This window comes from Ceratosolen solmsi, unplaced genomic scaffold (genome assembly GCF_000503995.2).
Source record: "Ceratosolen solmsi marchali unplaced genomic scaffold, CerSol_1.0 scaffold70, whole genome shotgun sequence".
NCBI lineage: Eukaryota > Metazoa > Arthropoda > Insecta > Hymenoptera > Agaonidae > Ceratosolen > Ceratosolen solmsi.
In genome coordinates this window covers 651,239-667,703 of record NW_011948448.1, presented here as the reverse complement: position 1 = coordinate 667,703, position 16,465 = coordinate 651,239, and the positions used below count along the sequence as shown (strand labels likewise).

Genomic DNA, 16,465 nt, shown 5'->3' with positions numbered 1-16,465 from the left:
GATTTAAATGGAAAATTGTTAACATGCGTGAATAATAATTATTATTGCTACTACTACTACTATTACTTTTCAATGCTTATATTACTGATAAAAGTGTTAAAGTAAACAATTTATGATTTTCAAATTTTAATAGAAGTTTAAATTATTAATCAAAATGTCCTAGTTCATATCCTGAAAATAAATTGTCATATCATCGAAAACTTCATAACTCAATAACATTTAAGCAATAAAATGTATGTTGCATGAATTATATTATTTACCTTTCACAATTAATTCTCGATTATTACATTTGTAAATCGATATTAATTTACATTGTACAATTTAATTATTATAATGAATTTAAATAGTTGTTTTATATGAAAGCTGTGCTTGTGTATTGTTTATAAAATATATATTTTTTAATGACGCTATTGTGTGTAGAATCGAGAATTTCATTACATTGTTTAATTTAAATTCCATATTTACTATATTAATTAACATATTTTTATAATCGGTAATTATATAAACCATAAAAATAAAGTAACTCGAATCCAACGAAATGGAAGTACTTCGAAATTTAAAGATTTATTTATTATGTTTTATGCGCTTAACCTTGAACAAATCCGTTTTAAATATATATATATATATATATATATATATATGCGTATGTGTATATAATATATAAAAGAACCTATTATAATTTATAATAACATTATCGTATGTAGAACAATATTGTTGTCATGTAAAAATATCAAGAATAACTTATGGGTTATCAAATATTTAATACTTGTTAAAAAATATTTGAAAATACTGTCGATGCTAAAGCTATATTGAATAAAAATGAAATAAAAGTACTAATATAGATGAGATAAAAAATCTAAAATAACCGTCTCATTGTAAAATTTAACAATTCTTCTAGTAAAACTAGAAATGAAGCTAGAGATATTAAGAGAAACTACAATACTTCCTGGCTATTATTATCATATTAGTTGTAATAGAATAAAATTTATTTCTTTATATATTATGGAATTAGTTTAGAAAAATTGTTAATTGCTAATAATCGAAGCAATAACTATCGCCTAATTTTTTTAAATTTCAATGCTCACATAAACACTATTTGCATTAATGTACTACTGTTTATTAAATTGCAATAAATAAAAACTTATCATTTTTATGCGTATAATACAAATAAATTATTTGTAATGAAACTTGTAGCTGTAGTGGAATATTTTTACACGAATAAATAATTCATATTATAGGTTAAAGTTTAAATAAAACTTTGTCGTGTATATTTTATATACGGCAATGGTCAAATGCATCTGCGATATTCCTTCATTTATTATCCATTTCAAGTCATTAAAAAAATTAAGACATCTATTTATTATAATTTTACCTTTTCTAGGGCAAGGATAACCATTTTTACTTAAATACAAATTAGGTTTTGCTTACTTATTATTTCCTAAGTGTGATTTAAAAGAAATTGACAATGAAGCATACGGCGATTTTTTTAAATTCCTTCTAATTGCTTCTTTCTACATAAACACGCTTATATAAAATATTCTTCTCTAAATTTTCTTTCTAAACTACATTTGAATGTTTCTTTTAAATTAAGTAGTTTGAATCTTAATTCACGTAAATATAGACGAATATTATGCTTTAGTAAGTAGAATCTCTCTTAGTGACATTGAATTATATAAAACTTAATTCTCGAGTATATTGCTGTAAATATAAATTACAAATTTTTTAAACATTTTTTATCAATATTCTTTATCTCAAATAACTTACATTATTAATAGATTATTTTTCGAACAATTTCCTTTCACATATTGAATAATATAGAAATATGTGTGAAATACTTATGTAAAAAGCAATTATCATTCTTTTTTAAAATTGCCTTTATATTTAATATTACTGTTATTCTATTGTAAATATTAATAAAACATATATATATATATATATATATATATATATGATTTATAATGATTGATATGTAAGATTAACAAATATTTTAAACTGCAAATATTATTTATTGTAAGACTCATTTTCTACTATAAAATAAATTTTGTTTACGCAATATTAAATTTAACATTTTAGAATTGAAATTATCTGGCAATAGAAATGTATTTAAATTTAAGCAAAACGAAATATAATATTGAGAAATAGTTATTATAAACACTTATTCTCTTGAAATTTACTAAAATACTTATAATTTTTATATAAAATTTTACTCAAAATCTAATATTATTAATTATCACAATAATTAACGTAACTAAAAATTGGACGAATTTACACTTCTCCGCTTATTTATACCTTCGTGTCATCATTTATTAAGTATTTAACATTATTAATGATATGAAATCAAGTTTTCCATGAAGTGTATAATTCAATTTGTTAACATATACGAATTAAATTTATAAAAGTTCGAGTACAATTGTAAGTTAGTCAAAAAATTTTGTTTTCAATCTTTCATTATTATATCAAATTTATCAAATAATCGATAATCTTGAAATAAATTAACAATGACGAGAGATTAGTGGAATAATATGAATTCATTTACTCATTAGAGCATATATTTTTGAATATATTGAAAATTGAATTCATAGATGTCAATTAATTGCGATAAGTATAAAAATATATAAATTTCAGCTTTGTAAGAAATTAAAAAGAAATTTTATATAAGTTTAATTAATATATGCTTAATTAATAATTGAGTAATAATTTAAATTATAATTTGTATATCGACACAACTATGTATATTTTGAAAGTTCTATAACAATCGAATAGATGAAATTATTTATTTGAACAATACAACCCGGAAACTGCAAATCATTTGCCGTAATTGAATCATACATACACTTTTCTCTGAAATTTTATGCAAACCATAAAACAATATAGATAATAATTTTATATAAAAATGAAAGATCTTATTGTTTTATATTTTTCAAAATTCTTCATTCGAATATTTTTCAACTTTTGTGTAATGCAAGGAAGAATATAAAGTGATATTAAGCAATTTGTATAATAAATACGAATAGTTTTAATGACATTTCCTTCATTCAAAAATTTTACTACTCTTCGAGAAATACTTACATAATTTTTAAAAATATTTGTTGCAAATAAATAAAAGTAATTGATATAAGCATAATTTCACGGCATTTAAAAAGCTTACAATTATTAAATTTTTTTTTATTATTAATTTTCAACTATTCCTTATTACAAATAATGAGGTGAAAATTTATTTTTACTCGATATCTCAAAATCTCAAGATATTCCTTACTTTTTGTAAAATAAAAATTAATCAATATTCCTTATGAATATTATAAATTATGCTCACGTTACTAATATCATCAACAATAAATATATGAATCTATATTAGGAAAAAAAAAATTATAATTTAAGAAAAATTAATTTATATATTTTATTGAGTAGATGTAAGATTGTTTAAAAAAATTTATTGAAAATATTATTATTTTAATGTATACTATGAAATAAATGAATATTTACATTATTATATTACAGGTATTTTTTTTTTTTTTTTTTAAATACGTTAGATATAACTAATGAATATAGTTTTATAAATTATATTTAATGAAAAAATGAATTAACCTTATTACTCCATATGTTATTTAAATTTTTATTATTTATTTTGGTGTTTTTTATAAAACTTGGCCAATCAAAAAATAATTTCGTAGCCACTATTAAATTGCAAATGTATTTCCAAAGATAAGAATTTATATATATATATATATATATATATATATATATATTAAGATAAGAATTAGTGAAAACTTTTGAAAAAAACCAACTAATGAAATTTCTATGAAGCCACAACGTGATTTTGAATGACTCGATCAGTAATATTTTTCCGCAAGCTTATTTATTATTCTTGTCTAAAATTCTTATTTATAATTCGTATCCAGCTGTTTTTTAATCAACTTAAATGAGAATTTGTATTGGTATCCCCTTGAATGGATAAAACAGCAAATCGCAAAATACTTATCTAATGACCTCGGGTCGATAAAACAATACATGATTTACCTTATCGAATGCACATCGGTGTATTATAGAGGAAGGGAAGAACGTGAAAAAAGAAGAAAGGAAAGGAAGAAAGAGTATTATAGAAGAATCGAAAAGCGATTGGATCTAATGTGAGAGGTGATGGCAATTCGTTAATCCGCTTAAAATGATTAAATTTGAAATTTTAATGCAGGGGTTTCACTATGGGAAAACCGCTGTTATAAAAGGCTCAATTTTGCCAACGCAGCGTTTAGTTGCGCGCTCGCGGTCCTTCATTATATTTGTGCCGCGAGGTGTGTGTGTTTGTCTCTCTCTCTCTCTCCCTCTCTCTCTCTATTCTCTTTATACATACATACACACGCGCGCAGACGCACACACGCATATATATATATATATATATATATATATATATATATATTACTGATTCTCACTTGCACGCTCTATCAGACACTCATTTACGTTCGCATACTTATTCTATCATTTTCTCACCCTCCCCTTTCCAGTGGCGTCAATTTTTGGAAATCAAGCGGAAATTTGAACTCTCATGTTTACGTGCTCAGTCTAATTTGTATTACAATTTCTTCTTCGTCGAGCACGAACGTTTGGGATAACCGGAACGTCCTGTGCCTCCTGTGCTGCGATAAGTGAACACTATCAATTTTTATCAAAAACAAAGGGTTTGACAAAGTGCCTTGAATTACACTAATAATAAAGGGTATAAAAACGTATTAAAGATGCCGGTGAAAATTGAACCCAGAGATGAGATTGTTATCAGTGGTATAGCGGGCAGATTTCCCGACTCTGATAACATTCACTTGTTGCGTGATAATCTTATGAATAAGGTTGATCTCGTAACGGATGACGACCGTCGTTGGCAATTAGGTAAGTCCTTGACTTATAGACGCTTATTGTTTGAGGGATTGTCGGGGCAGTTTGACCGTTAAATAAAATCAATGATAATTAACGCTTTAAAGGATGAGATTTTTAAGTGGTAGAAAGAAAACGTTAGTGGGTTGTCATTGGATCGATGGAGCTTCAAATTTTTTGCATTTATCTACTTGTTAAATTATTGCTTATTTGTTGCTAACTATTTTAATTGTGCATAAATGTTCTCGCGAGACTTTAAGATGTGCATTAATTTTTTTTTTTTAATTTTATTTTTTTAAAATCACATTTAAATCACGAAGCTGTTGTTTTAAACTACAACCAATAATTAATCATTCTAACTTACTATTTTTGGCATAACGTAATATTGCATTAAAACGTTACATTATGCTTTGAGTTACTTTATTTACAGCCGTAAAAAAGTAATATAAGAAAAGAATTTATAAAAAAAAAAAAAAAACGAAAGGAAAAACGTATGAACTTGGATTTATTGATTAGATTATTCACGTATTGTTTGATGCTGCAAATTAATCGAATCCATTAACAAGGTTTTATTATAAATAACGTAGGAATAATTGCAAACAAGTTGTTGAATCAGATTGATTAGGTTATTTCAAGTCAAGGAATAATATACGAATATATATAAAATAATATTAAAAATAATGAAATAAATTATTTTTCTTAATTAAATGTTTTGATATTTTATAATATAGTAAGTATAATCATGATAATTTATGATAAGATTAATTTAATTTTTTTATTGACAACACTAATACGTTGCATAAACGATGGCAAAAAAAAATATAAATTAAAACAGCCTAATTATAAGTAGAAATTTAATAAATAGAGATGGAACATACTATGAGACATATCATACTTACATCATCACTAGAGACATCATCAGACATTATAATTGAATTAATTTAATTGAATTTAATTGTGTTTCTATATACAGAATTTATTTTTTAAAGACATAAATTTGTATATTTTCGATTCAGTTGTGTTCGATTAAAAGTACTTGAACGAAAAAAATTTAACCAGAAATTTCTAAAATATTCAGTTTCGTTAATTGTTAATGTACTTTAAATCGTAACATTGGAAGAAAAATGCGAAAAATAATTTATTTTCTAAATAATAATAATTGTATAACATTAGAAGCAGAATTGGAGCAGAGCAAATGAAATAATAACACATTTATCATTTTTCTTTTATACTATCATTAATTATTACATTTTTTTGTTTTGTTTTGTTTTTGTTTTTAATAGATAATAAAAGCAAATATCCGGATAATTATAATAATATAAATGGATTATTACATTGCTATTAATATTTAGAGAATTATTATATTATTTATTAAACTTTTTTTCTCGTTCCAATAGACGATTGGAATTCTGAAATTTCATTACTATTATAATACTTTACGTAAACGCACAATTTTATTTCATTGTCAAAAAATTATATCTTTTATAAACGTCCCTATAATGTTATAATAATATGATATGTGTTAAAAGGTTAATAAAATATGACAAAAATCGATTTATAATACAATTTTGCGATATTTTATATTTTATATGATTGAAAAACCACTCTTTCTTATTATTAAATAAATTAATTTATTCATTTGCGTATTATTTATATATACATTTTTTATAGTATTATATATATATATATATATATATATATTTAACAATGATGAAGTTCTTCAGAAAAATTCCGAACAAAAGTGAGTCGACATTTTTTTTTCTTTTAATTTGCTTGTTTCTTTTCTTTGACGAACGATACACTAAATTTTATGTTAAAAATAAGTTTTAATTTATATCCATGTTACGTCGATCGATACAATTCCATACATCGTTAAAAGAAATCTGACTTTTAAAAATATTCTTTCATCATGTAATAGATAACGAGGACTCGTGATAATGCAGGGCAAACGACAGTTTTATAGTAATAGAGTAATAGTAACTCCTAATGACCTCGAAGCAACCCCCATTGTGAGAAGGTCACGTAGGGAATCTTAGTTTTGCTTCTTCTCTCGCACAGATCACCCGGAAATCCCACAGAGCGTGGGAAAAATCAATGGCTTGGAGAAGTTTGACGCCTCGTTCTTCGGTGTCCACTTTAAGCAGGCGCACACGATGGACCCGATGTGCCGGATTCTGATGGAGCACACCTACGAGGCCATTATCGACGCTGGGATAAATCCGCGACAGCTTCGCGGCAGCAAGACTGGAGTATTCATTGGCGCCTGCTTCTCCGAGTCGGAGAAGACTTGGTTCTATGAAAAGTTACACGTAAGATGACGTCTCCTGGGCAGGATGATTTTTAACGTGTGTTGGTCCGTCGGTCCACTCCAAGCCACTCGAGCGTTAAATAATCTTGTATATTCGTTGTTCGTAACGTTTAGATGAGGCTTTAAAATCTTTAGGAAATATGCAACAAAAAACAACAACAACAATAACCACAACAAAAGACAACGACAACAAAAGACAAAAACAAAAACAACAACAACAACAACAACAACAAACAACAACAACAACAAAAAACAACAAAAAAAAACTCATTAATGATTGATATTCCCAATGAACGAGTACATATTCATCGTAAGCCATGAATATGCACAAACTACAAGGTTTGGCAACTTTTTAAATTTCAAATTGATACTCGCGTCCCGTGTCGTGCATATGGATTTTCGATACATAACGAACACTTTATAAGTAGGATAAAGCATTTGTTTAACGCGCTCGTGCTATTTGAGCGTAAAATTTTAAACGCATCGAAAGCTTGGTAGAATGGAATGTTCTGTCGAGCGAATAAAATTTTCAAGAGAGAGAGAGAGAGAGAGAGAGAGAGAAAGAGAGAGAGGCTTGCACTTTTACTTATATAAAGGAAACTCCTAGCTAACTAGGAGACTCCTTATTAAGACAAAATGGCTCTTTCGCTCTCTCGAATGGACAATTACGCAAATATATGCAATAGTATGTATGGAATACCAAAGGAGCAGCCACTCCTCGCGAACGCGACGGTCATTGCGAATGGGTAACTGGGGGGGGGGGGGGGTGTGGGGGGGGGGGGGGGGGGGGGGGGGGGGGGGGGGGGGGGGGTTACGGATATGGGTATGGGTATGAGTATGGGGATGGGGAGAAAGAACCAGCGTCAGCAGTGTCTGAGAGGAGGATTAATGATTGCAGATCAACGGGCTGGGTATCACGGGCTGCAGTCGCGCCATGTTGGCGAATCGCATCTCCTACTGGCTGGGCGCGACTGGGCCGAGCTATTCGGTCGACTCGGCCTGCAGCTCGAGCCTCTTCGCCATGGAACACGCCTACCGAGCATTGAACGACGGCATGTGCGAGAGCGCGATCGTCGGTGGCGTCAACCTCTGCCTCCATCCCTACGTCTCGCTTCAGTTCTCCAGACTGGGTATCGTTGACTTTTAAGATTTCGATTAACGTGTCGCCCTTATTATCCCCCAGTTTTAGCCCCCAGGGTCCCACGGGTCATTATCCAGAGAGACATTCGGCTTCGCGAAGGCTTCTGACTTTTAAGCTGCATTACGCGAATTACACGTCGTGCAAAAATCGTTTATCGAAAGTTGCTTGCTTTGGAAAATGGAAAGCTCGGTCGGTCTCTCAATGCCTAATCTTTGTATCGCGAGACGAGCGCTACAATCGCTAGTTGACAATGTGAAATTATTGGCGTTTACTTAACGTTGACTTTGTTAGCCATTTGCAATTAAGGTAGAGGGACGGTGGTTAAGATGGTGACGGTTGATTGATCCATGGTATACGAGAGAGCATTTTGTATACATACGAAGCGATACGAAGTTCTCGGTTACTTGATAAGTAGCATTTTCCAATAAGAATTTGGCGCGACGAATTCAAAAGCATGGCGCCTTCTCGAATGCCGATGGAATAATGGAGGAGGAGGAGCCGTTGTAATGTAAGGTATTTTTAAACAACGACAAGGTGTGCTATCGCCGGACGGACGATGCAAGTCCTTCGACGAGGCGGCAAACGGCTACGCGAGGAGCGAGGCCATCTGCGTGGTCTTCCTGCAGAAGGCCAAGGACGCGAAGCGTATCTACGCGACCTTCGTCCACAGTAAGACGAACTGCGACGGCTACAAGGAGCAGGGTATCACTTTTCCCTCGAGCGTCATGCAAGCCACCCTCCTCAAGGAATTCTACGAGGAGATTAAGATACCACCGAGCACGGTGGAGTTCGTCGAGGCCCATGGGACGGGGACGAGTGTCGGCGATCCCGAGGAACTGAACGCGATCGACAAGATCTTCTGTACCAATCGCAAGGAGCCCCTCTACATCGGCTCGATCAAGTCCAACTTGGGGCACTCCGAGCCAGCGAGCGGACTCTGCTCCGTCGCCAAGGTTCGTGGAATTATCGGACTTCATTATCATTGGCGATTTGTCCATCTCTTACTTCTCTTACTACTCGACGCGACTTTCTTTTAATACTCGAAATATCGACTGGCGCCCCGCCATTATGCATTCTTCCTTCGACATCACTTTCAAATTGCCGTACTGACGAATTAAATTGAAATGGTAATTTTTCCGATCGAAGGTCATTATTGGGATGGAAACTGGCTTGATACCGCCAAACTTACATCTTAAGAACAAGCGCAAGGGAATCGAGGCTCTAGAGCAGAATCGAGTTGTGGTTGTTACGGAACCGACGCCCTGGAACGGCGGCTTAGTTGGTATAAATTCATTTGGATTTGGCGGAGCAAACGCTCACATCCTTCTCAAATCCTGGACCAAAGAGAAGGTTAACAATGGACAGCCGAATGACGATTTGCCCCGAGTGGTGGGTGTGTCCGGGCGTACGGAAGCAGCGGTGATTGCTCTTTTGGATGATGTAAGTGCTAGAGCAAACCTTGGTGTGCATAAATCTAGCCTACGTAAATAATATAGACAATGAAGGGGTTTTTTTTTTTTTTTTTTTTTTTTGTTTGCCATTCTCTTCATTTCTTTTCTTTTCTTGTCTTTTCATTTAGTTTTTGCGTTTATATATATGTTTATATATATATATGTTTATTTATATATATATATATACACACACAGACGTATAATTTACATTGAGTTTTAATTTACATTGAGGAGCTACGGTGCTGCTTATGGTAGTAAAATTGCTTATGGAACGCCCAATGATTATTATGGTTTTGCCTTTCCTAATTTGTGTCCTAATAAGTGCTTTTAATTGTAATTGATCTTTTTGTTTTGTTTTTGTGTTTTGCCTATTCGAGATTGAAAGCAGAGTGACGGACGTAGAATATGTAAAACTTTTTCACGACATTCATTCGGAGGGTATAAAGGGCCACCTATTTCGTGGCTACACTATCTTGCCTCCACGTGGCTACGTTGAACAGCCAAGAAGGGAAATTAAAAACTACCTGGGAACGAAGAGGCCCGTTTGGTTCCTATTTTCCGGGATGGGATCTCAGTGGCCAGGAATGGGTAAGCTTCTTCATCCCTTACGTCAGCGTCTTTTAATCCCGATTAAACGACAATGTGTCATTGTTTATTCTTCGAATTTTTATTACAGGCCAGTCGCTGATGCGTCTGCCAGTATTTGCCGAGGCAATAAGAAGATGCGATGCAGCTCTGAAGCCCCACAATATCGATATCGTAAATATAATTACGAAGAAGGATAAAGCAATTTTCGACAACATTTTACATTCGTTCGTTGGAATTGCCGCTATTCAGGTAACATTATAATTAATATTAGTTTTTTTTTTTTTTTTTTTTTTTTTTTTTTTACCGTTGCTCTATATATAATTTATAGAAAGTATGCGTAATTAACAGTTTGTTTTGCAAATAAATTTCGTTTCGTCCGTGAGCTTGTTCGGATGATTATATCATTCTTTAAAATTACATTGCAGGCTTCTTCGATGCTTAAAAATCACAATAAACATGCTCCCCTTACATTATAATAAATTCTCCTCGTAGGATTTCAACGAAGATCGATAATTGCAAAAATGTGATAATGTGAAAATGTCCGACCAAGAATAGTGACATAGCCACATCCATTTTCTCTTAATTCATCAAATTTATCTACTACTACCTCTAACCTTCGCCTTTAAAACAAAACAAAACATAACAAAACAAACAAACAAAAATAAACAAAAAAAAAAAAAAAAAACAAATAAAAATTCATGATAATTAGATAATTGTTTCGTGCTTAACGAGCAATAGCCATCTGACGCTCCCGATTATTAACTTTAACGAACAATTTATTAAGCGATTTCAAGCAAACGATCACGATTAATTGGAGAAAATGAAAATGCTTCGATCGACAGATCGGTCTCGTGGATGTTCTACGATCCGTCAACATCGAAGCGGACAACGTGATCGGCCACTCGGTCGGCGAGTTGGGCTGTGCCTACGCCGACGACTGCTTAACAACGGAGCAGATGATCCTGTCGGCTTACTCCCGTGGCCTCGCATCCATCGAGACGAAGTTCGTGCACGGCTCGATGGCAGCCGTTGGCCTTGGCTCCGAGGATCTCAGAGCGATGTGTCCGCCCGATATAGAAATCGCCTGCTATAACGCATCCGACAACACGACAATCAGTGGCCCCGCAGAGTCCATGAAGAATTTTGTCGCCAAACTGCAAGTACGACGCGCCATTTCCCTTATCGTCCGTGTGTGCCGTGTCGCTTTGCCATCCGTACTTTTAACGACTCGGGGTTTTGAAAATTGCAGCATTACCGTAAGCTCGATTAACTCGATGTCGTGCTTTCACGATGGGGCGCGCCTTACTCTCGTTGAAAAACAAAAAATAAAAAGAAAAACGAAAGAAAAACAAAAGAAAAACAAAAGAAAAACGAAAGAAAAACAAAAGAAAAACAAAAGAAAAACAAAAGAAAAACAAAAAAAAAAAAAACAAAAAAAAAAAGAAACAAAGAAAAGAACAGAAAAAAAATAAAAGGAGAAAAGAACGAAATAAGTAGATGTGGCGTCCAAGGTGGTGTCCAAGCGTCAGTCGATGCTCCTAATTTAATCTCCCGATGATATGTCTAATGGTCGATCGATGATGCCTCGATCGCGGCTCCGCTAGAGATTTCTAATCGACGGTCGGCAAAGGGACACGGCACGAACGAAGATAGCACGTATAAAAGCACGACGTACTTTAACAGGCAAACGACATTTTCGCAAAAGAAGTGCCATGCAGCAACATTCCGTACCACAGTCGCTACATCGCTGCCGCAGGTCCCAAATTACTCGCCTACATGCATAAAGTCATCCCCGCGCCGAAACCCCGTAGCTCCAAGTGGTTGAGTACATCGGTGCCACGTGACAAGTGGAACACCACGGCTGCCCGACTCTCGTCCGCCGAATACTACACCAACAATCTCCTCAATCCCGTATTGTTCCATGAGACTGCCCAACTCATACCCAAGGACGCCATCGTCATTGAAATAGCGCCACACGGTCTTCTCCAGGGCATCCTGCGACGGTCCCTCGATCCTACCATTACCAACATATCCCTAACGAAGCGAGAGCACCCAGACAACGTCGACATGCTCGCCGTGGGACTTGGACAAATGTTCAACTCCGGACTCCATCCTCAGTTTGGTAAGTAATCGCTGCTATAGCGTGTACGCCTATCCGTATGCCTACGCATTCCCAATAGCTCCTGCCAATAATTCTTAGAATGGACCTCGCTAATTATCCCTTGGTTTTAGCGTTAAATTTATTGTCGTGGCTAAGCAAATTTGACGATTAAAGGACAAATTGTCCGTTTCAAATAGACAAATTATATCCACGCGTCTCGTATCCGGTGAGCCGCACGACGCCCATGATCTCGCCACACATCAAGTGGATACACACCGACGACTGGTACGTCACGTCCTACAGACTCCAGGAGAAAATCACGTCGGGCGAGCGAGCGGTACGTGTCACCTACTCCGACGAGGACTTTGAGTTTATGGAGGGGCACGTTATAGACGGAAGGAATCTCTTCCCTGCCACGGGATATTTGAGTATTATTTGGGAAACCATTGGTATGATGCGTGGGGAGCTTTACACCGAAGTCCCCATCGTGTTCGAGGACGTAAGGTTCCTCAGAGCCACGACCCTCACTAAAGACGGTTTCATCGAATTCATCGTTATGATTCAGAAGGGTGAGCTCGCACTTTCGTCATCGACCAATGAACCATGAGTTTGCACGTGGCTCGATTATTATCATTTTTTCAAATTTCTAAAATTTTTTTTTTTTTTTTTTTTTTTTTTGTTGAGAAAATTCAATTATACGAGTATAATTTGAAATCAATACGCTCTTTGTCTCGAAGCCTAGTGGCTTCACTGCGATTAAGAAATACTAAATATATGAAATCAAATATTAATTATTAAAATTATATCAACGTTAAATAAAAAAAGTAATATATTCTTGCTAAAGTCTCTTTGACTCGTCGCGAGTTTACGAACGTTCCATGGGAGTATCGTGACCGAGGCCAAGTGACATTGTAACGGTAAATTCGATATTCGCACATTGCACATTGCACATGATAAATACTGACGCGTGATAAATCCTTCATTAGCTTGCATTTAATGTTCGATCGATAGGTACTGGGAGATTCGAAATCATTGAAAGTGGCACAGCTGTGGTGATTGGTTACGTGCGCGTGCCAACTAATATATCCGACGAGCGAGTAGATCCTGAGCTAATGAACGTTACATCAGACAAAGAGGAGATAATGACAAGTCGCGACATATACAAAGAGCTGAGACTTCGAGGATACAATTATTCCGGCCTTTTTCGAAGTATATTAAGCTCGACAACCGATGGCACTAAAGGCACGATCGCATGGCATAATAATTGGATCGCCTTCATGGATAATTTGTTACAGCTGCAGCTTTTAGGCAAAGATACACGTGGTTTATTCATACCAACGGGCATATCGAAACTCGTTATTGATACGAAAGCTCACCTCCACATGATTCGCTCAATGACCGAGGATAATCAAGGTAGGATTTGACGGTTATATGATATTGAAATTTATATATATATATATATATATATATATATATATATATATATATATATATATATATATATATATAGAGAGAGAGAGAGAGAGAGAGAGAGAGAGGGGGAATGTAAATTTCTACTCTACTAATGAAATTAAATAAATTTGTTTTTTATCGTCATATATATATATATATATATATATGACGATAAAAAACAAATTTATTTAATTTCATTAGTAGAGTAGAAATTTACATTCCCCCTCTCTCTCTCTCTCTCTCTCTCTCTATATATATATATATATATATATATGTATATATATATCATAAGACATTATCGTCATGTACATTCAACTTATTTACAACGGGTATTGTAATACTGTACATATCCATAATCCACATACATACACGATTTATATAAATGATTATTTCATCATTATATTATACACATTGTATTATTGTCATTAATTATTGTGATTTTATCTCAGTATTTGCTGCTTACACGAACAAATATATCGACATTATCGTTGCCGGGGGCATAGAAATTCGTGGCCTAAAGCCCAATGCGATTGCACGAAAAAAAGTGATTAGCGAGCCCGTTCTCGAGGAATCGAAATTCGTGCCTTACATGGATGGAGCACAAGTTAGTCTTGATGAAATTGCGCGGCTTACGACGCATATCTGTTTGGAGAATAGCGAGACGATAAAGGTGAAAACGATTGAGCTCCTTGAAGAGGCTGACAATGTTCCCTCCGAGAGCATTCTATCTCCTTTCATACAGAAAGCTCTGAGTGATATGCCCTTGATTCAGTCGGACATCAGCATTGCCGGTATCGACATCTCCATCAAAGAAAGCACTCTGCCAAGTAGCATTTTAATTAACGACGCAAGGAAATTAGGTTCCGATGCCAACACATTTATAGCCGTGGGCCATAAATTGTTAACACCCGATCGCGTGAACAATCTGACTGTGCTTATCGATTGTCTACTGGACAATGGCTTCTTAATATCGCGGGAGGATGCCGGGGTGGCAAAAGATTTCGAAGATGAAGCTAAGAAGAGGGGCTTGATAGCTCTCCTGGCCAAAAGAGTGGGACAAGAAGCGTTTATTCTTTTGAGAAAGCAAAGTCGCGTGCCTAACAGGGTGTCTGAAATTTATATGAAAAACGATAATTTCGATTGGGTCGATCAATTGCACGAGACATTGACTGAAGATATCAATAAGGAATATGCTGCTAAGACGAGGGTAATTTTCGTTGGTGAAGATTACGAGATTGGTAGGTTATTTTCTTCAATTAAGCATTAATCAAAAACAAAACGATAAATCAGGGCAAATAAAAGTTGTACATTATTGTAATACGTTTCAACGACAACGACAACGACAACGACAACGACGACATATATTTATATAAAGTTACGTGAATTTCGTATTTGCTTGAAAAAAAAATCATTGAAAAATCAAACATATAATTCTTTTGAAAAAAAAAGAAAAAAGAAGAAAAAAAAGAAAAAAAAATAGAAAATGAAAGTATGTGTATATATATATATATATATATATATATATATATATATATGTGTGTGTATATATATATATATACACGCACTCACGCACGCACGCACGCACGTACACACACACACACACACAAATGCATGTAGGTATATATTTTTTTCCTTTTTTTTTTTTCTTTTTTTTTTATAATTTATACTAATTATTTACATTCGCAATAAATCAGAACGACATTTTTCAATTACAATTAATAATAATTAAGAAACAAATTTAAGAATATTAATTAATAAAGGATTTTATTGCGAATGTCTCACGAAACAAACAAGAAACTAAAGCCCATAAGATTAATCAAAGGCAATTTCATTTGTTTCGTTTTGTTTTTTGTTTATTTTCCAGGCTTGGTTGGTTTCTTAAACTGTCTAAAGAGAGAATTGGGTGGCACAGTCGCCCGCGGTATACTCATTCAGGACCCCAATGCACCCAAGTTCTCCCTTAAAGAGCCTTTGTACGCTAAACAATTGGAAAAAGATTTGGTGATGTCGGTGCTGCGTCCCAATGGTGTTTGGGGCAGTTACAGGCACTTCCCATTGCCTCCCTTAACGCAAATCCCCGTGAGGCATGTTTGGGCCAATCAAAGCATTCGTAATGATCTGAGCTCTATGAATTGGTTCCAAGGGCCCATTCAAAATGACCAACAAAGCGATAATCTTGTGAATATTGAATACGCATCCATCAACTTTAGGTAACCGTAGCCTTTAATCGCGTGCTAATTGCATCAATCGATATTTAAGCGATAGAGTGAAGGGTAGCAACGACCATCTATCACGGCGACGAAAAATCAAACGACAATTTGTCCAATTGTCGGATAATTTCGTCCAATAGCGATGTAAACTAAGCCCAGTCTATTAAGTAATTAAAATTTCCTATATTATAATTATAGTGTCGTTAACGAGACCAACGTATTTTCCAAGCTTTATCCATCCGAGTCATTTAGTTTGTTAATATAATTGTAAAGTAAAATAATCATTGGCAATAAGCTTCCAGCTCGATCGGCCAAAAGCTTTAATTGTCATACGATTGTGTAACGATTTTA

General features: G+C 33.9%; 1 protein-coding gene across 1 annotated transcript in view; it reads left to right on the top strand.

Annotated features, from left to right (window-relative positions):
* Window positions 1–4,253: 4,253 nt before the first annotated feature.
* Window positions 4,254–16,465, top strand: part of LOC105366359 (Fatty acid synthase 3) — a 19,581-nt gene continuing 7,369 nt past the window's right edge. The window contains exons 1-14 of the mRNA XM_011504779.1: window positions 4,254–4,289; window positions 4,500–4,878; window positions 6,922–7,172; window positions 8,070–8,301; window positions 8,847–9,265; window positions 9,459–9,752; window positions 10,141–10,351; window positions 10,440–10,600; window positions 11,194–11,511; window positions 12,035–12,473; window positions 12,650–13,021; window positions 13,464–13,865; window positions 14,354–15,142; window positions 15,769–16,114. Coding sequence (XP_011503081.1) covers window positions 4,731–4,878; window positions 6,922–7,172; window positions 8,070–8,301; window positions 8,847–9,265; window positions 9,459–9,752; window positions 10,141–10,351; window positions 10,440–10,600; window positions 11,194–11,511; window positions 12,035–12,473; window positions 12,650–13,021; window positions 13,464–13,865; window positions 14,354–15,142; window positions 15,769–16,114 — 4,382 coding nt within the window. The 5' untranslated portion in view covers window positions 4,254–4,289; window positions 4,500–4,730. The remainder of the gene's footprint in view (window positions 4,290–4,499; window positions 4,879–6,921; window positions 7,173–8,069; window positions 8,302–8,846; window positions 9,266–9,458; window positions 9,753–10,140; window positions 10,352–10,439; window positions 10,601–11,193; window positions 11,512–12,034; window positions 12,474–12,649; window positions 13,022–13,463; window positions 13,866–14,353; window positions 15,143–15,768; window positions 16,115–16,465) is intronic.